The sequence below is a fragment of the Emys orbicularis genome, chromosome 3 (genome assembly GCF_028017835.1).
Source record: "Emys orbicularis isolate rEmyOrb1 chromosome 3, rEmyOrb1.hap1, whole genome shotgun sequence".
NCBI classification, from domain to species: Eukaryota; Metazoa; Chordata; order Testudines; family Emydidae; genus Emys; species Emys orbicularis.
Window position 1 is genome coordinate 64,338,500 of NC_088685.1, and position 16,722 is coordinate 64,355,221.

General features: G+C 38.9%; 1 protein-coding gene and 1 long non-coding RNA gene across 3 annotated transcripts in view; one reads left to right on the forward strand and one right to left on the reverse strand.

The window, feature by feature from the left end:
• Window positions 1–16,722, forward strand: part of LOC135876850 (uncharacterized) — a 1,011,314-nt gene that overhangs the window by 361,965 nt on the left and 632,627 nt on the right. The gene's annotated exons all lie outside the window — the stretch shown is intronic.
• PHIP (pleckstrin homology domain interacting protein) overlaps window positions 1,479–16,722 on the reverse strand; it is a 342,291-nt gene continuing 327,047 nt past the window's right edge. Inside the window, exons 35-40 of the mRNA XM_065402211.1 lie at window positions 15,016–15,165; window positions 11,208–11,360; window positions 8,457–8,620; window positions 7,711–7,976; window positions 7,194–7,355; window positions 1,479–2,125 (exon numbers count right to left, since the gene is read on the reverse strand). Of these exons, the coding sequence (XP_065258283.1) occupies window positions 1,479–2,125; window positions 7,194–7,355; window positions 7,711–7,976; window positions 8,457–8,620; window positions 11,208–11,360; window positions 15,016–15,165 (1,542 nt within the window). The remainder of the gene's footprint in view (window positions 2,126–7,193; window positions 7,356–7,710; window positions 7,977–8,456; window positions 8,621–11,207; window positions 11,361–15,015; window positions 15,166–16,722) is intronic.

A 16,722-nucleotide genomic window follows, 5' to 3' on the forward strand; every position in this document is an offset into this window, starting at 1 on the left:
CAAGGCACAATCATTAAATGTAATTTTTCTTTAGGGTGTATATTGACTTATGTCAGAATGATAAGTATACCGTAAAAAGTGCAGAAAAAACACAATGTGCAATGAGACCACTGTATAAAACATGATTGCATAAAAAGTGATTTGGCCTTTTTTAACCTTTAATAATTGAAAATAACCAATCTTCCCCTTAAAATTAAACTATAAAGTATGACATTTAAAATTTTATTTTTTCTTTTCTTTTTCTTTCTTTTTTTTTTTATTTTTTTTAAATTCTAGTGCTATCTAAAAAATCCTGAAAAAGAGAATCTATACCTGGGTAATATTGTATATGTATGTGTTTGTGTATATAACAATCTACACATACACACTTCTTTGTAAGTCATTTTTAGATTACTCAACACATCAAAAGTTGTAGAAAACAATCAATTCAGATCAGAAAGTAAACATCATAAACCCATACTTTTTCCTGTAATTTCCTTGAATCCTTTAACCAATTATAAATGTTGTCTAAAACATCTTTGTCAAAGGACCCCATCAGTGCGTTACTGTTTTCTATTGTAAGTACCAAAAGAAGATACATGTCAGCACAATTTATAACAACTTGCTATATAGAACGATACACAGTCTTTTTTGTCTTTGAAAAGTGTTTGCAGTACTGACACTCCAAAAAAAAAAAAAAAAAAAAAAAGATAAAGAAAAGAAGGCTTTCCACTGCACTGTTTCTCAGTCTTTGGCACAATAAACAGAGATTTAGTGATTGATACAAGAATCAAGGTCTGAAAAATTAGACATATTAGTCAAACTTTTTCCAATGTGGATATATTATATATATATATATATTTATATATTGTGATTACATTTTCTCTCTGTTTGGCAGAACTTGGATAAACCAACAGCCTGTGCTAGGCTTCTTTTGCAGTTGAATGTTCCATCATTACTCAAATTAAACATTTTCAGATTAGCAAAATTTGGTAATTTTGCATTTGTCCTTAATGGAAATGTAATTCTTAATTTACTGCCACTCTTTGCCAATATCTGCCTTCCTGGGAGACATGCCTTCTGCAATCAATAAAAATGTACCTTGCTTGGTCAAAAATAGACTTCTGTTCTCAGTTTGTGGCATTAAAAGTTCTATCACTTTGTTTAATCACAGAAATACTCTGCACTGCTCAGGAGTACAGTAGTTCTCACTTCTAAAACGTCAGTAATTGCTTATTTACAGGTCTTCAATTATTCTTAACTATGACCAAAATGACTGTTGAAATGCATAACCTGTCTGGAGGGCAATAAATAGCAAAAGTTTAAAATATATATTTGTTTCAAAGAAGTGTTCTCTCAGTTTTCTTTTTTGCTAATTTTTTCAAATCACAACATATTCTTCTAATCTATAATAGCAGCAGGGGAGCAGAAGTCTTTGTTCTGCTCACTCCTTAACTGTACCTGCTTCATAGCATTCTAAGGAATATGTTTGGTAACAGTTACCAACCAATCAAATTAGCCTTTGCTTTTTCAGTCAACTTTCGGACTCTGCCTCTGCTAGACGTTCCAAAAGTTAAAGAGGTGTCTTCAAATAATAGCTGCCTTTGCTCTTCTTCAGAGTCATCTTCATTGTAAAAGGCTGTCCTCCTACCCTGGTTTCTAGTTCTCATGTGAGGTTCAGAATCTTTCAGTTCCTCAGACCCTTCTTCTTCTACAGGCTCATCTGTTTTTTTCCTCCTGCTTCTTGTCTGCATCTTAACATTTGCAGGGACTATAAGGTCTGAGTCTGGTTGATGTGTCTGTGTCTTTCTTTTTGGCTTTCTGCCTCCACGGCCTTTTTTTTGTAATACAGCTTCCTTCACATTATTTTCAGAAAGAGAATTGCATGCACTAGAAACTGAGGGTTCTTCTATTACCATGTCCCTGGTGGTCTGGACTGAATTCTGCTCTGCATTCATCTGTTCAGCAATTTGTAACTTTTTTGGTTTTCTACCTCTTTTCTTGTGCACCACTTCACATGTACTGCTAATAGCCTCTATCTTCGGTTTCCGTGCAGGCCCTCTTTTAACTGGAGGTTTTGAAGGTTGCCCTCCATGTCCATTTACCTGAATGCTTCCTGATGCCAAAGCATTATTTTTGCAATCTGCTGTAAAGAAATAACAGAGTAATAATATGTAAGAGAAATCTACATTCTTTATTTCCCAATGGCCCCTGATAAAACTATTCCATTCGCTATTTATAAAATACTGTTTGAGTGGATGACATACCGTAACGGACTTCATCTGTGAAGGCCCAAATGTGGGACATGTGTGACAGAGACCCAAAAACCGAACTAAAAAAATTGTTCATGCAGGAAATTTAAAATGCTGCTGGACTCATTGCTTTAGTAGAAGTAAGCTTTCTGTCACTATGGCTCCATGATTCTTTATTTCTGATGTAAATGGTTTTCAAAAATAAAAGTCTGGATGCCAAATTTGTGTGGAATGCAGGAATCTTTGGGACTAAAATAAGTGATATCCTGGCAATGAGGAACATTTAAGAGGTGTGATATTCATATTTGATTTCCACGCCACCAATCCTGGGATTTTCTCTTGCTTCTGCTGTGTAACTGAAAACTTTTCCAGTTCAATAACATCTTTCAATTTAAACCAGTTACTCATTAACATCACTTCTCTTCTGATGCGGAGCAACTACATCTGTCCACGTCTTTGTTAAATGGAGATTAAACCAGCACCTTGAGCATTCTTGCATTCACAAAGGTATACTGTTGCAGAATGTGTCCACCCCTTGTTAAACAGTACATCACAGTATGTTTGCACAGTTGCCAGAGTTCTGCACTGGCTTTTGGGTGTAATTTTAAGTTGTTGGTTTTGACCTATAAAACCCTAAATGGTTTGGGCCCTGGATATCTGAGACCACCTCTCTCACCTTACAATATCACATTCTTCCACTGTTGTACGCAGTGTTGTTGTAGCTGTATTGGTCCCAGGATATTAGAGAGACAAGGTAGGTGAAGTAATATCTTTTATTGGACCAACTTCTGTTGGTGAGAGAGACAAGCTTTTGAGCTTTCTCTGTATCAAGTTGCGAGCTTGTCTGTCTCACCCACAGAAGTTGGTCCAATAAAAGCTATTACCTCACCAACCTTGTCTCTCTCACAATAATACAGCAGTTGTGATCCAGCAGAGGTGGTAGAGCTAAATAAGCTTTTTAGGACAGGGACTGTCTCTTTGTTATGTGTTTGTACAGTGCCTAGTACAATGAGGTCATGGTCCTAGATATTACCACAACAGAAATAAATAATAATTAATGGTTTGGTAGGACAGAAGCTACTGGCTGGATATTCTCTATGAGGGATTCACAAATCTGGAGTTCACTTTCCTTGATAGACTATAAGAGCCTAGATTTGCTGAAATCCAGGATATGCTGCAAAGCTTATCTATTCTCTTCCACTTTTCAATTAGGAGTGGGTTGTAGGAGACAGTGAAGGGGATATTATTTATGAGGCATTCTTAACTGCCAAATGGATTATTTGGGAGAATATCACTCTATATTGTGTCTTTTGTTGATATTTTTCATATATGTACTGATGTCTACAGTTTGGATAAATACTTTTAATAAATCTAAGGAAATAATAATCTAAATCTAAAAGGAAGTACTTATGAACACAAGTGGCACTGAAATGCTCCCCGCGTGACACAGTTCAAGGACAAAAAACCAGGCTTTTTTCGTTACAGAGCAGTTTGACAATAGGTCAATATTAATCAATCTTAAAGTGACTCTCCAGCAATTAAGCATTAGATGACATTGCCCAGTCATAACAACAATCCTCATATTGTTCAGAAATCTTTATGATATAATAATGCAGCAAGATATGTGACGTTACATCACTGTGACTCAGAATCACCACACATTAACATTGCCTTATGGGGAAAAAACCTCTATTTCTCCAAGAAGAGATGGGGTAAGGAAGTTGTTTTTCCTTTTCTCCTCCTCCCTATTATTAGGCAGGAGAGAGAGGAATGTGTTCTCTCATTCTCCTCACAGCTTCCTACTGGAAGCTGCTCTAGAGAAGGTGGTGGTACCACTTGTATTTACTGTGTTCCAAGCAACACATTTTTTCCCCTGCTGTTCAGGGGCAAGGGAAAAATATTTCAGCAGTTTCCGCACCACTGGTCTGATTTTGCTCAGTGTTCTCTGAGGATGGCAAGTGGAGTTGCTGTTCAGAAGTCTACTCCATGAGAGCCACATGGAGGGTCACAAAGACCCTCCATGTAGTATTAGAACCATAGAAAAAAATCATAGAATCCTAGGACTGGAAGGGACCTCGAGAGGTCATCTAGTCCAGTCCTCTGCACTCATGGCAGGACTAAGTATTATCTAGACCATCCCTGACAGGTGTTTGTCTAACCTGTTCTTAAAAATCTCCAAGAATGGAGATTCCACAACCTCCCTAGGCAATTTATTCCATGCTTAACCACCTTGACGGGAAGCTTTTCCTAATGTCCAGCCTAAGCAGCCCTTGCTGCAATTTAAGCCCATTGCTTCTTGTCGTAGCCTCAGAGTTTATGAACAACAATTTACCTCCCTCCTCCTTGTAACAATCTTTTATGTACTTGAAAACTTATGTCCCCTCTCAGTCTTCTCTTCCCCAGACTAAACAAACACAATGTTTCCAATCTTCCCCCATAGGTAAGGCTACAATTTAGTCATGGGTATTTTTAATGAAAGTCATGGGTAATAAACAAATTCACTGCTCATGACCTGTCCATGACTTGTACTCTATACTCCTGACTAAATCTTAGCTGGGGAGGGGAGGAGGGGGGGGGGGAGACAGGGCGCTGTGACGGGGGGCGCTGTGTGGGGCTGGGGGAGGTTGCTGCTCTGGTGGGGCGGGGGGCACTGAGCAGCGGCCAGTGTGGCTGGCTGTGGGGCTGCCCGAGTGACTAGCTGTGGAGCCGCTCCATCAGTGCCCAGGGTGGCTGTCCCCGGGGCCAGCTGCTTGGGCAGCCCTGGGACCAGCCACACCAGCTGCTGCAGAAGTCATGGAGATTGCGGAAGTCATGGCATCCGTGACAGATATGCCCTCGTTCCCCCCCTCCCCCGAGACTCCTGCATGCCATGAAACAGCTGATTGGGAGGTGGGGGAGAGAGAGGGAGGCGCTGATCGGCAGGACTGATGGTGGATGGCAGGCACTGGGAGCAGGGAGAAACTGATGTGGGGCTGCTGATGTATTACTGTGGCTCTTTGGCAATGTACGTTGGTAAATTCTGGCTCCTTCTCAGGCTCACATTGGCCACCCCTGGTCCAGATCACTTTGAATTATAATCCTATCCTCCAAAGCACTTGCAATCCTGCTCAGCTTGGTATTGCCTGCAAACTTTATAAGTGTACTGTTTATGCATTATCTAAATCACTGATGAAGATATTCAATAGAACTGGACCTTGTGAGACCCCACTCGATATGCTCTCCCAGCTTGACTGTGAACGATGGATAACTACTCTCTGGGACCAGTTTTACAACCAGGCTGCACCTACCTTATAGGTTGTATTTTGCTAGTTTATGAGTAGGGCATGAGAGAGAGTATCAGAAGCCTTACTAAAGTCAATATATACCACATCTACCGCTTCCCCCCATCCACAAGGTTTGTTACTCTGTCAAAGAAAGCTATTAGGTTGGTATGACATGATCTGTTCTTGAAAAATCAATGCTGACTGTTACTTAACACCTTATTATCTTCTAGGTGTTCGCAAATTGATTGCTTAAGTATTTGCTCCATTATCTTTCTGAAGTTAAATTGATAGGTCTGTAATTCCCCAGGTTGTCCTTATTTCCTCTTTTATAGATGGGCACTATATTTGCCGTTTTCCAATCCTCTGGAATCTATCCCATCTTCCATGACTTTTCAAAGATAACCGCTAATGGCTCAGATATCTCCTCAGTCAACTCCTTTATTAGTCTAGGATGTATTTCATCAGGTCCTGGCAGGGCCGGCCAGGCACTAGCTTGCCAAGCAGGTGCTTGGGGCGGCCACTCTGGAGGGGGGCGGCACGTCCAGCTATTCGGCGGCAATTTGGCGGACGGTCCCTCACTCCCGCTCGGAGCGAAGGACCTTCCGCCGAATTGCCGCCGCAGATCGCGATCGCGGCTTTTTTTTTTTTTTTTTTTTTGCCGCTTGGGGCGGCAAAAACCCTGGAGCTGGCCCTGGGTCCTGGTGACTTGGTAAGATGTGTAAGTAATTTTTAACTTGTTCTTTCCCTATTTTAGCCTCTGATCCTACCTCATTTTCACTGGCATTCACTATGTTAGACATCCGAATGCTACTAACCTTTTTGATGAAAACTGAAACAAAAAAAGTCATTTAGCACTTCTGCCATTTCCACATTTTCTGTTATTGGTTTTTTGGGTTTTTTTTTTTAAGATTTCACCTCCTGGTATTACAATATTTCCCATTATCTCCAGATTATGGCATTCTGAGTCAGTAGTTTCAGATTCTGATTAAATATATTGGACAAAATGCTATTTAATTTGAGAATATAAACTACAAACTAAATTAAATCAACCATAAAACTTGAGTGCTGTTCTTCAGGAGGGATCTGTGCTTTACACTCTTAAGACTTGTCTACACAGGTACACCTAGAAAAATTAATCTGACTTAAATAAACGCATGAATTTGAAGTGGATTAGTTAAACCGCATTAACCCCTGTATGGACATTCTTATTCAGAATTAAATTTGGTTTAGCTTAATTTACAAAACAAATTTTAATTCTGAATAAGAGTGTTCACGTAGGGCCTAATGCAGTTTAACTAATCCACCTTAAAAATTAATTTGGATTAACTTTCTTTAGTGTCTCAGTATAGACATGCCCTATTCTTCTCTGATAAAAGTAACTGAATAAATTTCTTCAGATTTTAAGATTTTTAACATTTAACATATTTATAACATTGCTTATCTTAAAACATTCAGTAATACTTTATAATATACTGAAATCACATCAGTTATGCAACCCAATATCTGCAATTACAATTAATATAAACAGAAAGTTGACTATATGATGATGTAATTACAGTATAAATACTATGTTAATATACCCAGATTCTAAAAACACTTATATTAACTATGAAATCAAAGGGGTATTTTAATGGAGTAATTCAGTCATGTAGTTAATCTTCTGATTATGTGAATTAATGGTAGTTATTACAAACATTACCTTGCTGATTAATAGTGGATGATTTCATTTTACGCTTGATTTGTTTATCTTTCTCCACATTTTCTCTTGAAGAGTTATTCCTAGTGTTGTGGCTGTAACTGGATTGGCTAGGAATTGATAGAATATTCTGGTTCTTGGAATGTTTGGTGGAATTCTCCAGTACTAAAAAGAGACAAACATTGTATAAGCAATACTGAATCATTCATTATAATGGTTTATATTATTTTTGCAAATCTTATCTGGCTCAGCAGGAAGGTAATGGCTTTCAGTCACTACTGAGCTGTGCCATATTTGAACCAATTACCTAGAGGGGAATGTCTCCATGTTGTTACCAAAATCTTGAGCCTTTCAGTCTCTCTCTTTGAGCTTTCCTGAGATTGTTAACTTGAATACACAGTACCCATTCCTAATCCTCATTGCAGTGCTAAGAAACAGCTACAAATATACTAATGTCTAAGAAACAGTAAACTTTTAAATTTAAAAAGCTGCAAAAATTATGAATGCTTTTCAAACCTACTTGTTTTCCCTGACACGGTAGTAGTATTAGGTTTTGAAATTAAAGGTTTTCCTCCTGAAGAAGTGGATGGTTGCTCTGTAACAGCTGTATCTGTTATCCCCCTATTACTTCTAGTCCGCACCAAAGAGGAAGATTCAGCTGCTTTTCCATTCATCTGAGCAGCAATGTGTCTCAGTGCTGTTGAACGTACAGGAACTGACGATGATGAGGCGGCAGAGGTTTCTGCCTTCAACTGAGGTTTTATTAACCTTCTCTTCCTTTCAGGGCTGTAAATAGAAGCAAGATTTGTAATCTGGATGACCACATTTAATATTCTACAGGGATAAATAAAGCAATATGCTAGGTAGTGTCTAAGACTGTGGGAGTAAAACAGTTGTTTCTATATAAAATATGTTAAAATATGACATTTACAGTGGAATTACATTTAGTTGAGCCCCTGAAAAGTGAATCTTTAGTGAAGAATCACTGTAAATGCTAGGTATATGACAAAGCATGATGTCATCACTATCCTAACAATGTGTTTTACTGTATGTTTAGCAGTTATTTGAATTTTAATCACTTACACTAGGATAGCTTTAATTAAAGTTTAAAAATCTTCCACATCATAGGGACTTGCATATCAAATATATCATTCTGCAATATAGGGAATAGTAAAGGAAGTATTAAAAAACACCACACCAAGTTCTACTATTTAGATATCTCAAACTTATATAGCATTTTGTATTATCTTATAGAAATTAATGTACCTTGATGCAGCACTACTGGAAACAGAACTGCTTCTTCTTCTTTTCCTCCTTCGTTTCTTCATTGTGTTTCTTTTATGAAAGCGCAGAGCAGATTTATAATCTGATAAAACAGAACTTATATGTTCCTCAAAGAAAGCAGAAAGGCGCAAACTCATGCTGTAAATCTATTAAAAAGAGAAACCAATGTATGGAATAAGCAAATAATACAAAAAATCTTTTAAGGTTTACAGTTTTCCAATAGCATTTGTTTTTACTGAATATCTATAACAATATCTGTTTAGAAAACTACACACATTAATATAGAGAAGAGATGTTTTAATGTCTAAGTAAGAATGAAATGAAATTTACAATAGACTACACAGATCTGTACTCTCGTGGGTCTAGCTTGAACCATCAAAGCAGTTTACCCAAAAGTGGGCCATGACCCTGTGAAAATATACAGATTGGCACAAAGGAAGAGGTCAGAAAGAGGTGCATGGCCCTTCTCCCTGAGTTTCTGACTGCCTTTCTGATGTAAAAGGGAACAAGTATCAATGTGCATCTGTGATGGGAATACATTTTGAGAACCACAGTAATCCAGCGCTAAGTAATTTAGTTTTTCTCACATTAAGTTGTGTCCATATATCCCCATAACAGAACATTACTCAGCAGTAGCAATCCACCCCAAGATGAGAGAGAAAGTAGACTGCAAGCACTGCCACAGCTCTAATTAAATGGACTACCTGGGTACCTTAGATATTCCCTTAGTCTTTACCCTTAAGCCTACAGAGAATTTGGATGATTCATGGAGAGACCTGGTCCTAGCCACCTAGCAGATGTGAGTTTGTTTCATATCCAATTAATAGAGTACCGTTGCCATAGATCTGGGAAAACAAACAAACGGACTGGCTAGAGTATTTTTTGGGGGTGGGGGTGAGGGGGAAGAGGAACAAAGAGCCTGGAAAATGACAAATGAAGGCAGACATAACAGCTCACTAAAAGCACCAGTCAGTCAGTCCAGCACCTAGATTTTACAGTTAGGTGTGACAGTTGCCAAACACCTCACTAGAAGATACAAGTAAAGGAATCCCTTAAAACCCTGTTTTACAAATGGATAAATAAAGATTGATGTCTGACCTGCTAGGAGATATAGACATAAGCAGCTATCAGGTATACTTTTCAGAGAAAAGTACAAGTAATCCAAAATGAGAGATACTGAATGGGACTGAAACACCAATGAATGGCTGGAACCAGATTGGAAGCCACTTCCACTGTGACGTATATAGCTTGTGTATGGAGAAAACACCGAACTCCACAAGCACCTGGAATAACCTTATCTGACAACCTTAAAATTACTGAAGATAAAAGCCTTTTACAATTTGAATTTCTAAATAAACTGATGAGAGGTATGGAGATAACAGCACTCCAGTTCTGGTGGATGACATAAGTAGGGAGGACTGAGGTTGTCTGCTAAGAAATTTGTCTCCCGTATTAGGACAACAGTAAATGAGAAGACTTGGAGGAGAATGCACCAAACACACACAAATAAACCCTCAAGCACAGCATACTTGACTGCACTCCTCTTAAGTCTTAGAATTAGTTGTTAGTACTTAGCCCTTGATGAGCAGAAGAAAGGCCATTAGTAGCATGCTGCAGTTTGCATCACCAATACATTTATGTGCTGCCTTTACTTCCATAGGATTTCTCAAACCAGAAGACTAAGTACTTAAAGTGAAGGAAAAATTTTTTCAAGAGAAAATGTAGAGCAGACTTTCCAGACTACTGTGCCCCTTTTGGGAATCTGATTTGTCTTATGTACCCCCAAGTTTCACCTCACTTAAAAACTACTTGCTTACAAAATCAGACATAAAAATATGAGTGTCACAGCAGACTATTACTGAAAAAATGCTTACTTTCTCATTTTTACCATATAATTATAAATTAATTGGAATATAAATATTGTACTTACATTTCAGTGTATTGTATATAGAGCAGTATAAACAGGTCATTGTATGAAATTTTAGTTTGTACTGATTTTGCTAGTGCTTTTTATATAGCCTGTTGTAAAACTACGCAAATATCTAGATGAGCTGATGTACTCCCTGGTTGAGAACCACTGATATAGAGCTATCATCTCAGTGACCAGCAGCTCCAAAATCAGCTGACAGATGGAAAAAACAGGGAAATGCCACTTAGCAGTGTCAATGACCACCACTGAACAGTTCAGAATGTCACTGTCCTCTCCTAGGCTAACTAAAGTTCTGAGATTTGTGTAATTCCAAGTGTGGGGATTTCTGGAGGCAGTTTCAGTTATGGAGAATCAATTATTATCCTCTCACAAATATCAGTGAAATATTTTTTGTCACAGTGTGTCCAATCATACCACATTTTCCACACATCCCTCCTTCCACACAATTTATCACTTTTTCAACCTTGTCTCAAATAGTTGTTCATTTACACCTCATCCCAAAGGTGATAATTGAAAATCCAAGATAGTAGCAGCACAGAACTTTCAAGCCTTTAATGACCAAAACACACTCTTCTTATTTATAATGTAGCTTGCTGAACATCTTCTGTTTGTCTCATAATAGGAATAATATTTATGATGAAATAAGCATTTAAACTTTTTGGAGTTAAGAAATATCTCAGCTTTGTTTTAACATTTAATCTCTGACAAAAATCATTTACTATCTTGTGTGTTTCTGAGGTATGTGAACTTCCCTTAAATAAATACATATCAAGAATTTGGGTGAGTAAATTGTATATCCTTACCCTTGATCTTTTGCTTGGTGTGTAAGCTTTAGAGTTGCTGAAAATAAGTCTCACATCTTTACATAATTCCATTGGAGACTCATAATTGCCAGCTTCCAGAGTTTCTCTAACTGTAGCAAAATCCATCGGTGTGTCAATAATATCTCTGTAATCCTACAAAAATTATTAGCAAATCAACATGTAACAGAAATTATTTTTGTTGGGCCCAGCATCTCTCATTCAGTAGGACAAAATTACTTGTCAATTAGAATAGCTTTGCCCAATTCTATGTCAACTTTAAAAGTCTGCATGGAAGACCACAAAAGCATCTTTCAAGATCCGTTCTAGGGAAGCACTGCCTTCTGATCTGAAAGAGGCAATGTTGCTCCTGGCAGAGCTGACCTTAAACTTGAGCATTTTAAGCAACATTGATACAAAGTCAACTCTATTTGGTAAATGAACAACTTCAGCAACAAGAAAATTAAGAGCTCTATTTTAGTAAATTTCATATCCCTACTGATATTTAAGATATGGATGTGTATCAGCCTCACTGGAAGCAGGAATGCAGTAGAAAGAGAACAATTTCAATTCTAATTTAAGGCAGTTATGAACAAAAGGTGGGCATTTGTATCTCTCCCCCTAAATTTTTTCCCTGGATGGCCCAACAACTCCCAAAGTTTATCAAAAGCACCTAGAATTTCAGCACAGTTGCTTTTAAAAAACGAATTTGAATAAAAAATAATTTGGATGATGGTGCTAGGCTACAGTTGATCCTTGAAAAGTCCTACTAGCCTCCAAAATGAAGGCCACACAAATTTAAGGGGCGGAACAGGGCTGGAAACATGACGCTCCCGCCCTGCCCTGCCCCCGGTGGGGGCTGACCTGGTCCCTGCTGCCCCTCCCCTCCACTCCCCCCTCCGAATGTTCCTCTGCACGTCCATAAATGGGCGCACCCCACAATTTGGGTACATTGCATTTAAAGCTAGATTACTCCCTTCTATAGAACTCTCATGGAAACAGAGAGCAGTATTCTCACTGACTATTTTATCCAGTGACAACTTTAGAAGGAAAATGTGAAAGAACATCTTATCAAATTAACAACCTGGAGAGAAGAGTAAACATGACTGACTGTTGGATTATTCAGGCAGAGGCTATGGTAAAAAATATAGCTATACAGAGGAGAAAACACCTAAAATACTATTATTACACAGAAGAAAACTATATTAAAGGACATTAGTGTTGCAGGGTCAAGCACTCAAAAGTCAGGAAGTGCCAGAATTAAGCTCGTCCCCCTTGTGCATATGCATTATGACACAGTCTTTAATTACATGATCACATACTAATTTTTCTACTGGACCTCTCCTCACTCAGTGCACAGGAGGGATGTTGTTCAGTCAATGAGCAGTTATTCTGGCTTTTTTAATTCTCGTAATTCAATTGTAGCCTACACGTTATTGACTGCACACCATCCAAATTCTACACTGAGTACAGAATTATTAATTTCCCCACAAACTTTTCTATAACACTCATCACTGTAGTATTTAAGTGATTCACAAACTTTAATGAATTATTCTTTACAAAACCATTTGGAGATATGATGATGATGATATTGTTATTTTACAGGGAACTGAAGCACTAAATTTGGGTGCCTAATTTGAGATGTCTAGGGTCTGAGTTTTTTCAGAGTACTTAGCATTTTTATAGTACTTTATACATTCTGAGCATAGCTATTATTGATCCCCGTAACAATAGTAAGTGCTCAGCACTTCTGCAAATCAAGCTCCTGATGTCTCAAATTGGGCAGCCAGAAAATGAGGCGCACACAGTTGGTAGTCAGCTCTGAAAAATCTGGTTTAAGTGACTTGCCCAGCATCACATAGGAACTTTGTGGAAGAGGCAGGGATAGAATCTAGTACTCCAGCGTTCTAATTCAACTGCATTAACCAGGATACCTATCCTTTCTCTACCTGCAATCCCTGCCTCATTTACTACACATCTCTGAGGAGGGGGGGAGGAGGGGAAGTGTGTGACCTAGTTTTGTTTTAGTGTAAATTGCTACGTTTTTTAAAAAAGCAAACTGAAATAAAAATGAAGACCCATCATATTGAACCGTAGTGACTGTCACATACGTCATCAGCAGGATTTGGACCATTAGATCCAAAGCACAGACCTCCACCACTCAAGTTAATCGGGTATTGGGAGCAGCAGTAGTAGGCTATCCTCTTGGTTGATCAGGCACTTAAGGGACAGGAAACACACAACTTGCTAGTGTGTTTCACTGTTCTTACTGCCCCTGCCTGCATCTGTCTGTCTCAAACTGTCCATCCTTCTTGCTCAACTGCATTTGAGCAAGTCAGGCTGCTTTCTCCTCCTCCACCACATTTCCTGTGCTTCAGCAGTGGAAGAACAGAGAACAGGGGACAGAGTCTCTGCTCTCAGATCTGGTGCCAGGCAGGCACCACAATGGTCCCCAGCAGCCCGGATGAGAAATTTCAAGAAAAGTCCTGCTCATCCCCCTTCCTTCCCAGCAGTACTGGGATTAAGCATGCTTAGTCACTTTGTGGGGACAGTGTATGTTCAGTAGGCAGGAGCCATGAGGGGATGCAGCATGCTCAGTGCAGACAATATCTTTGGAATATAATGCTACCTGTCTCTAACAAACCTCTACTGAGTATGTGCACACTGCGATTTTCAGAAGTTTATAATATGACCAAACTTGGATGGATTTTCACAACGACAACACAAGGCACATCCTTGACACCAGGATTATCACCTGCCAAATTTTGTATTTTTCCCACAGCTTGTTCTCAGAAATAACCAAATGTTTGGGTTTTTTTGCTGAAACTTACAGAAGTCATTCAGCCTAAGGCAGACAACTGATATGGAAATTCTAGCCCCAACAGTTAGAGTTTGGCTAGGTTATAAGCTACTGAAAACAGGGTCTCATAAGCACAGCTACCAACTCTGCCTATAATTAAAATATTGGCATGTAAAAAAATGCCAAAAAATAACCATTTTGCTTTGGTAAAAATCTAACTACAATATATATACTCGTTCATTAGCCTGTTTGTTTATAAGCCAACCCTCCAAGATGGTTAGGTAAAAATAGCAAAAACTGTACGACCCTTTCATAAGCTGACCATATATTTCAGGGGTTGGCAAACTTTGGCTCCCGTCCATCAGGGTAAGCCGCTGGCGGGTCGGGACGTTTTGTTTATTTGCACTTCCCGCAGCTCCCATTGGCTGGGAATGGCGAACCACGGCCACAGGGAGCTGAGGGGCTCCATACCTGCAGACGCTCCAGGTAAACAAAACGACAATGTATTAGATATTCAATTCAATTATTCCATAGTTTAAAATCATCAAATTTTGGTGTAGACCCGTTTATATCTGGAGATATTTAAGAGTAGGTTAGATAAATGTCTATCAGGGATGGTCTAGACAGTATTGGTCCTGCCATGAGGGCAGGGGACTGGACTCGATGACCTCTCGAGGTCCCTTCCAGTCCTAGAGTCTATGAATCTATAAGCCAACCCCTGCTTGATGCGTCACTTTTTTACCAAAAATATTTGGCCTATGACTGAATATATACGGTATATAATTATCTCAGAAGCATGCGTGCATGATCATGAGCTACCTTCAAATTATTAAGTTTATCCTGATTACTCCAGTTGACCAAAGGCTCAGGAATTGAGTCAGGTTGCCTAGATGAGACTAACGCCAGTACAGTGATTTTGATAAAAAAAAACTGTTGAAAAAGATAGCTGCAACTCCCTCGCATCCCAAGTATGCAAACTATGACCAATCTTGCCCCCACTAAAATACTCACTGGATATTCTAGGAGATCCACTGGTTGGCGAAAAGGTTCCGAGTCCTCACACTGAAAAATAAGATTTAACAACTCCTGGCATTGTCTTTTCCATGCCTGAACATCATATGACTGTGCTCTGTTGCGCAGCCTCCGCTTGGGTTGATGATCCTGAAATGGCAATAGTGACTATTATACATTAATCAGCCTAGCTGTTTTCACAAATTAAAGAGTAAAATGGGTAAATGAAAATAATTAAGGTGTGAATCATTACACTGGTCTACAATTTTTGAGAAGTCGTCTGCTTCAGAGATAAAATGTGCTATTTATTATGTATTTTGATGTGCTGAATTCAAATATGACAATTAAAACAACTGATTGGCTACTGTTTCTAAGATATTTAAGTTTTTACATTTTATGTCTATGTATATTGTGTAGATAGTAGAGTTTTAATCATAAATTGTAAACCTAGGTCTTTTCATGTGTTTATGGTTGCTTTACATGATAATATTTCACCTGTCCTGTTTATGTAACACTTTAAAAATCAGCAAAAGGGTTATATAAATAACATTTATTATGAAACAAAAGTCAAAAAACTATTATGTACATAGTTTAGTCTTATTCAGTGTCTACTCGGCGCTTCTTGGCTTGTCTCTTGTATTCATTAAATGGAGCATCTCTTGTCACTGTCCAGCAACTGTCTGCAAGCATTGATAGGCTCCATTTGCCCTGATAGCATTTCTCCATTGTTGCAATGTCCTAGTGAAATCGCTCACCGTGCTCGTTGCTCACTGCTCCGCAGTTCGGTGGAAAAAAATCTAGATGAGAGTGCAAAAAATGTATCTTTAGTGACATGTTGCAACCAAGGCTTTTGTATGCCTTGAGGAGGTTTTCCACCAACAACCTGTAGTTGTCTGTCTTGTTGTTTCCGAGAAAATTTATTGCCACTAACTGGAAGGCTTTCCATGCCGTCTTTTCCTTGCCATGCAGTGCATGGTCAAATGCATCATCTCGAAGAAGTTCACGAATCTGAGGACCAACAAAGACACCTTCCTTTATCTTAGCTTCACTTAACCTTGGAAATTTTCCACGGAGGTACTTGAAAGCTGCTTGTGTTTTGTCAATGGCCTTGACAAAGTTCTTCATCAGACCCAGCTTGATGTGTAAGGGTGGTAACAAAATCTTCCTTGATTCAACAAGTGGTGGATGCTGAACACTTTTCCTCCCAGGCTCCAATGACTGTCGGAGTGGCCAATCTTTCTTGATGTAGTGGGAATCTCTTGCACGACTATCCCATTAGCAGAGAAAACAGCAGTACTTTGTGTATCCAGTCTGCAGACCAAGCAAGAGAGCAACAACCTTCAAATCGCCACAAAGCTGCCACTGATGTTGGTCATAGTTTATGCACCTCAAAAGTTGTTTCATGTTGTCATAGGTTTCCTTCCTATGGACTGCATGACCAACTGGAATTGATGGCAAAACATTGCCATTATGCAGTAAAACAGCTTTAAGACTCGTCTTCGATGAATCAATGAACAGTTTCCACTCATCTGGATCGTGAACGATGTTGAGGGCTGCCATCACACCATCGATGTTGTTGCAGGCTACAAGATCACCTTCCATGAAGAAGAATGGGACAAGATCCTTTTGACGGTCACGGAACATGGAAACCCTAACATCACCTGCCAGGAGATTCCACTGCTGTAGTCTGGAGCCCAACAGCTCTGC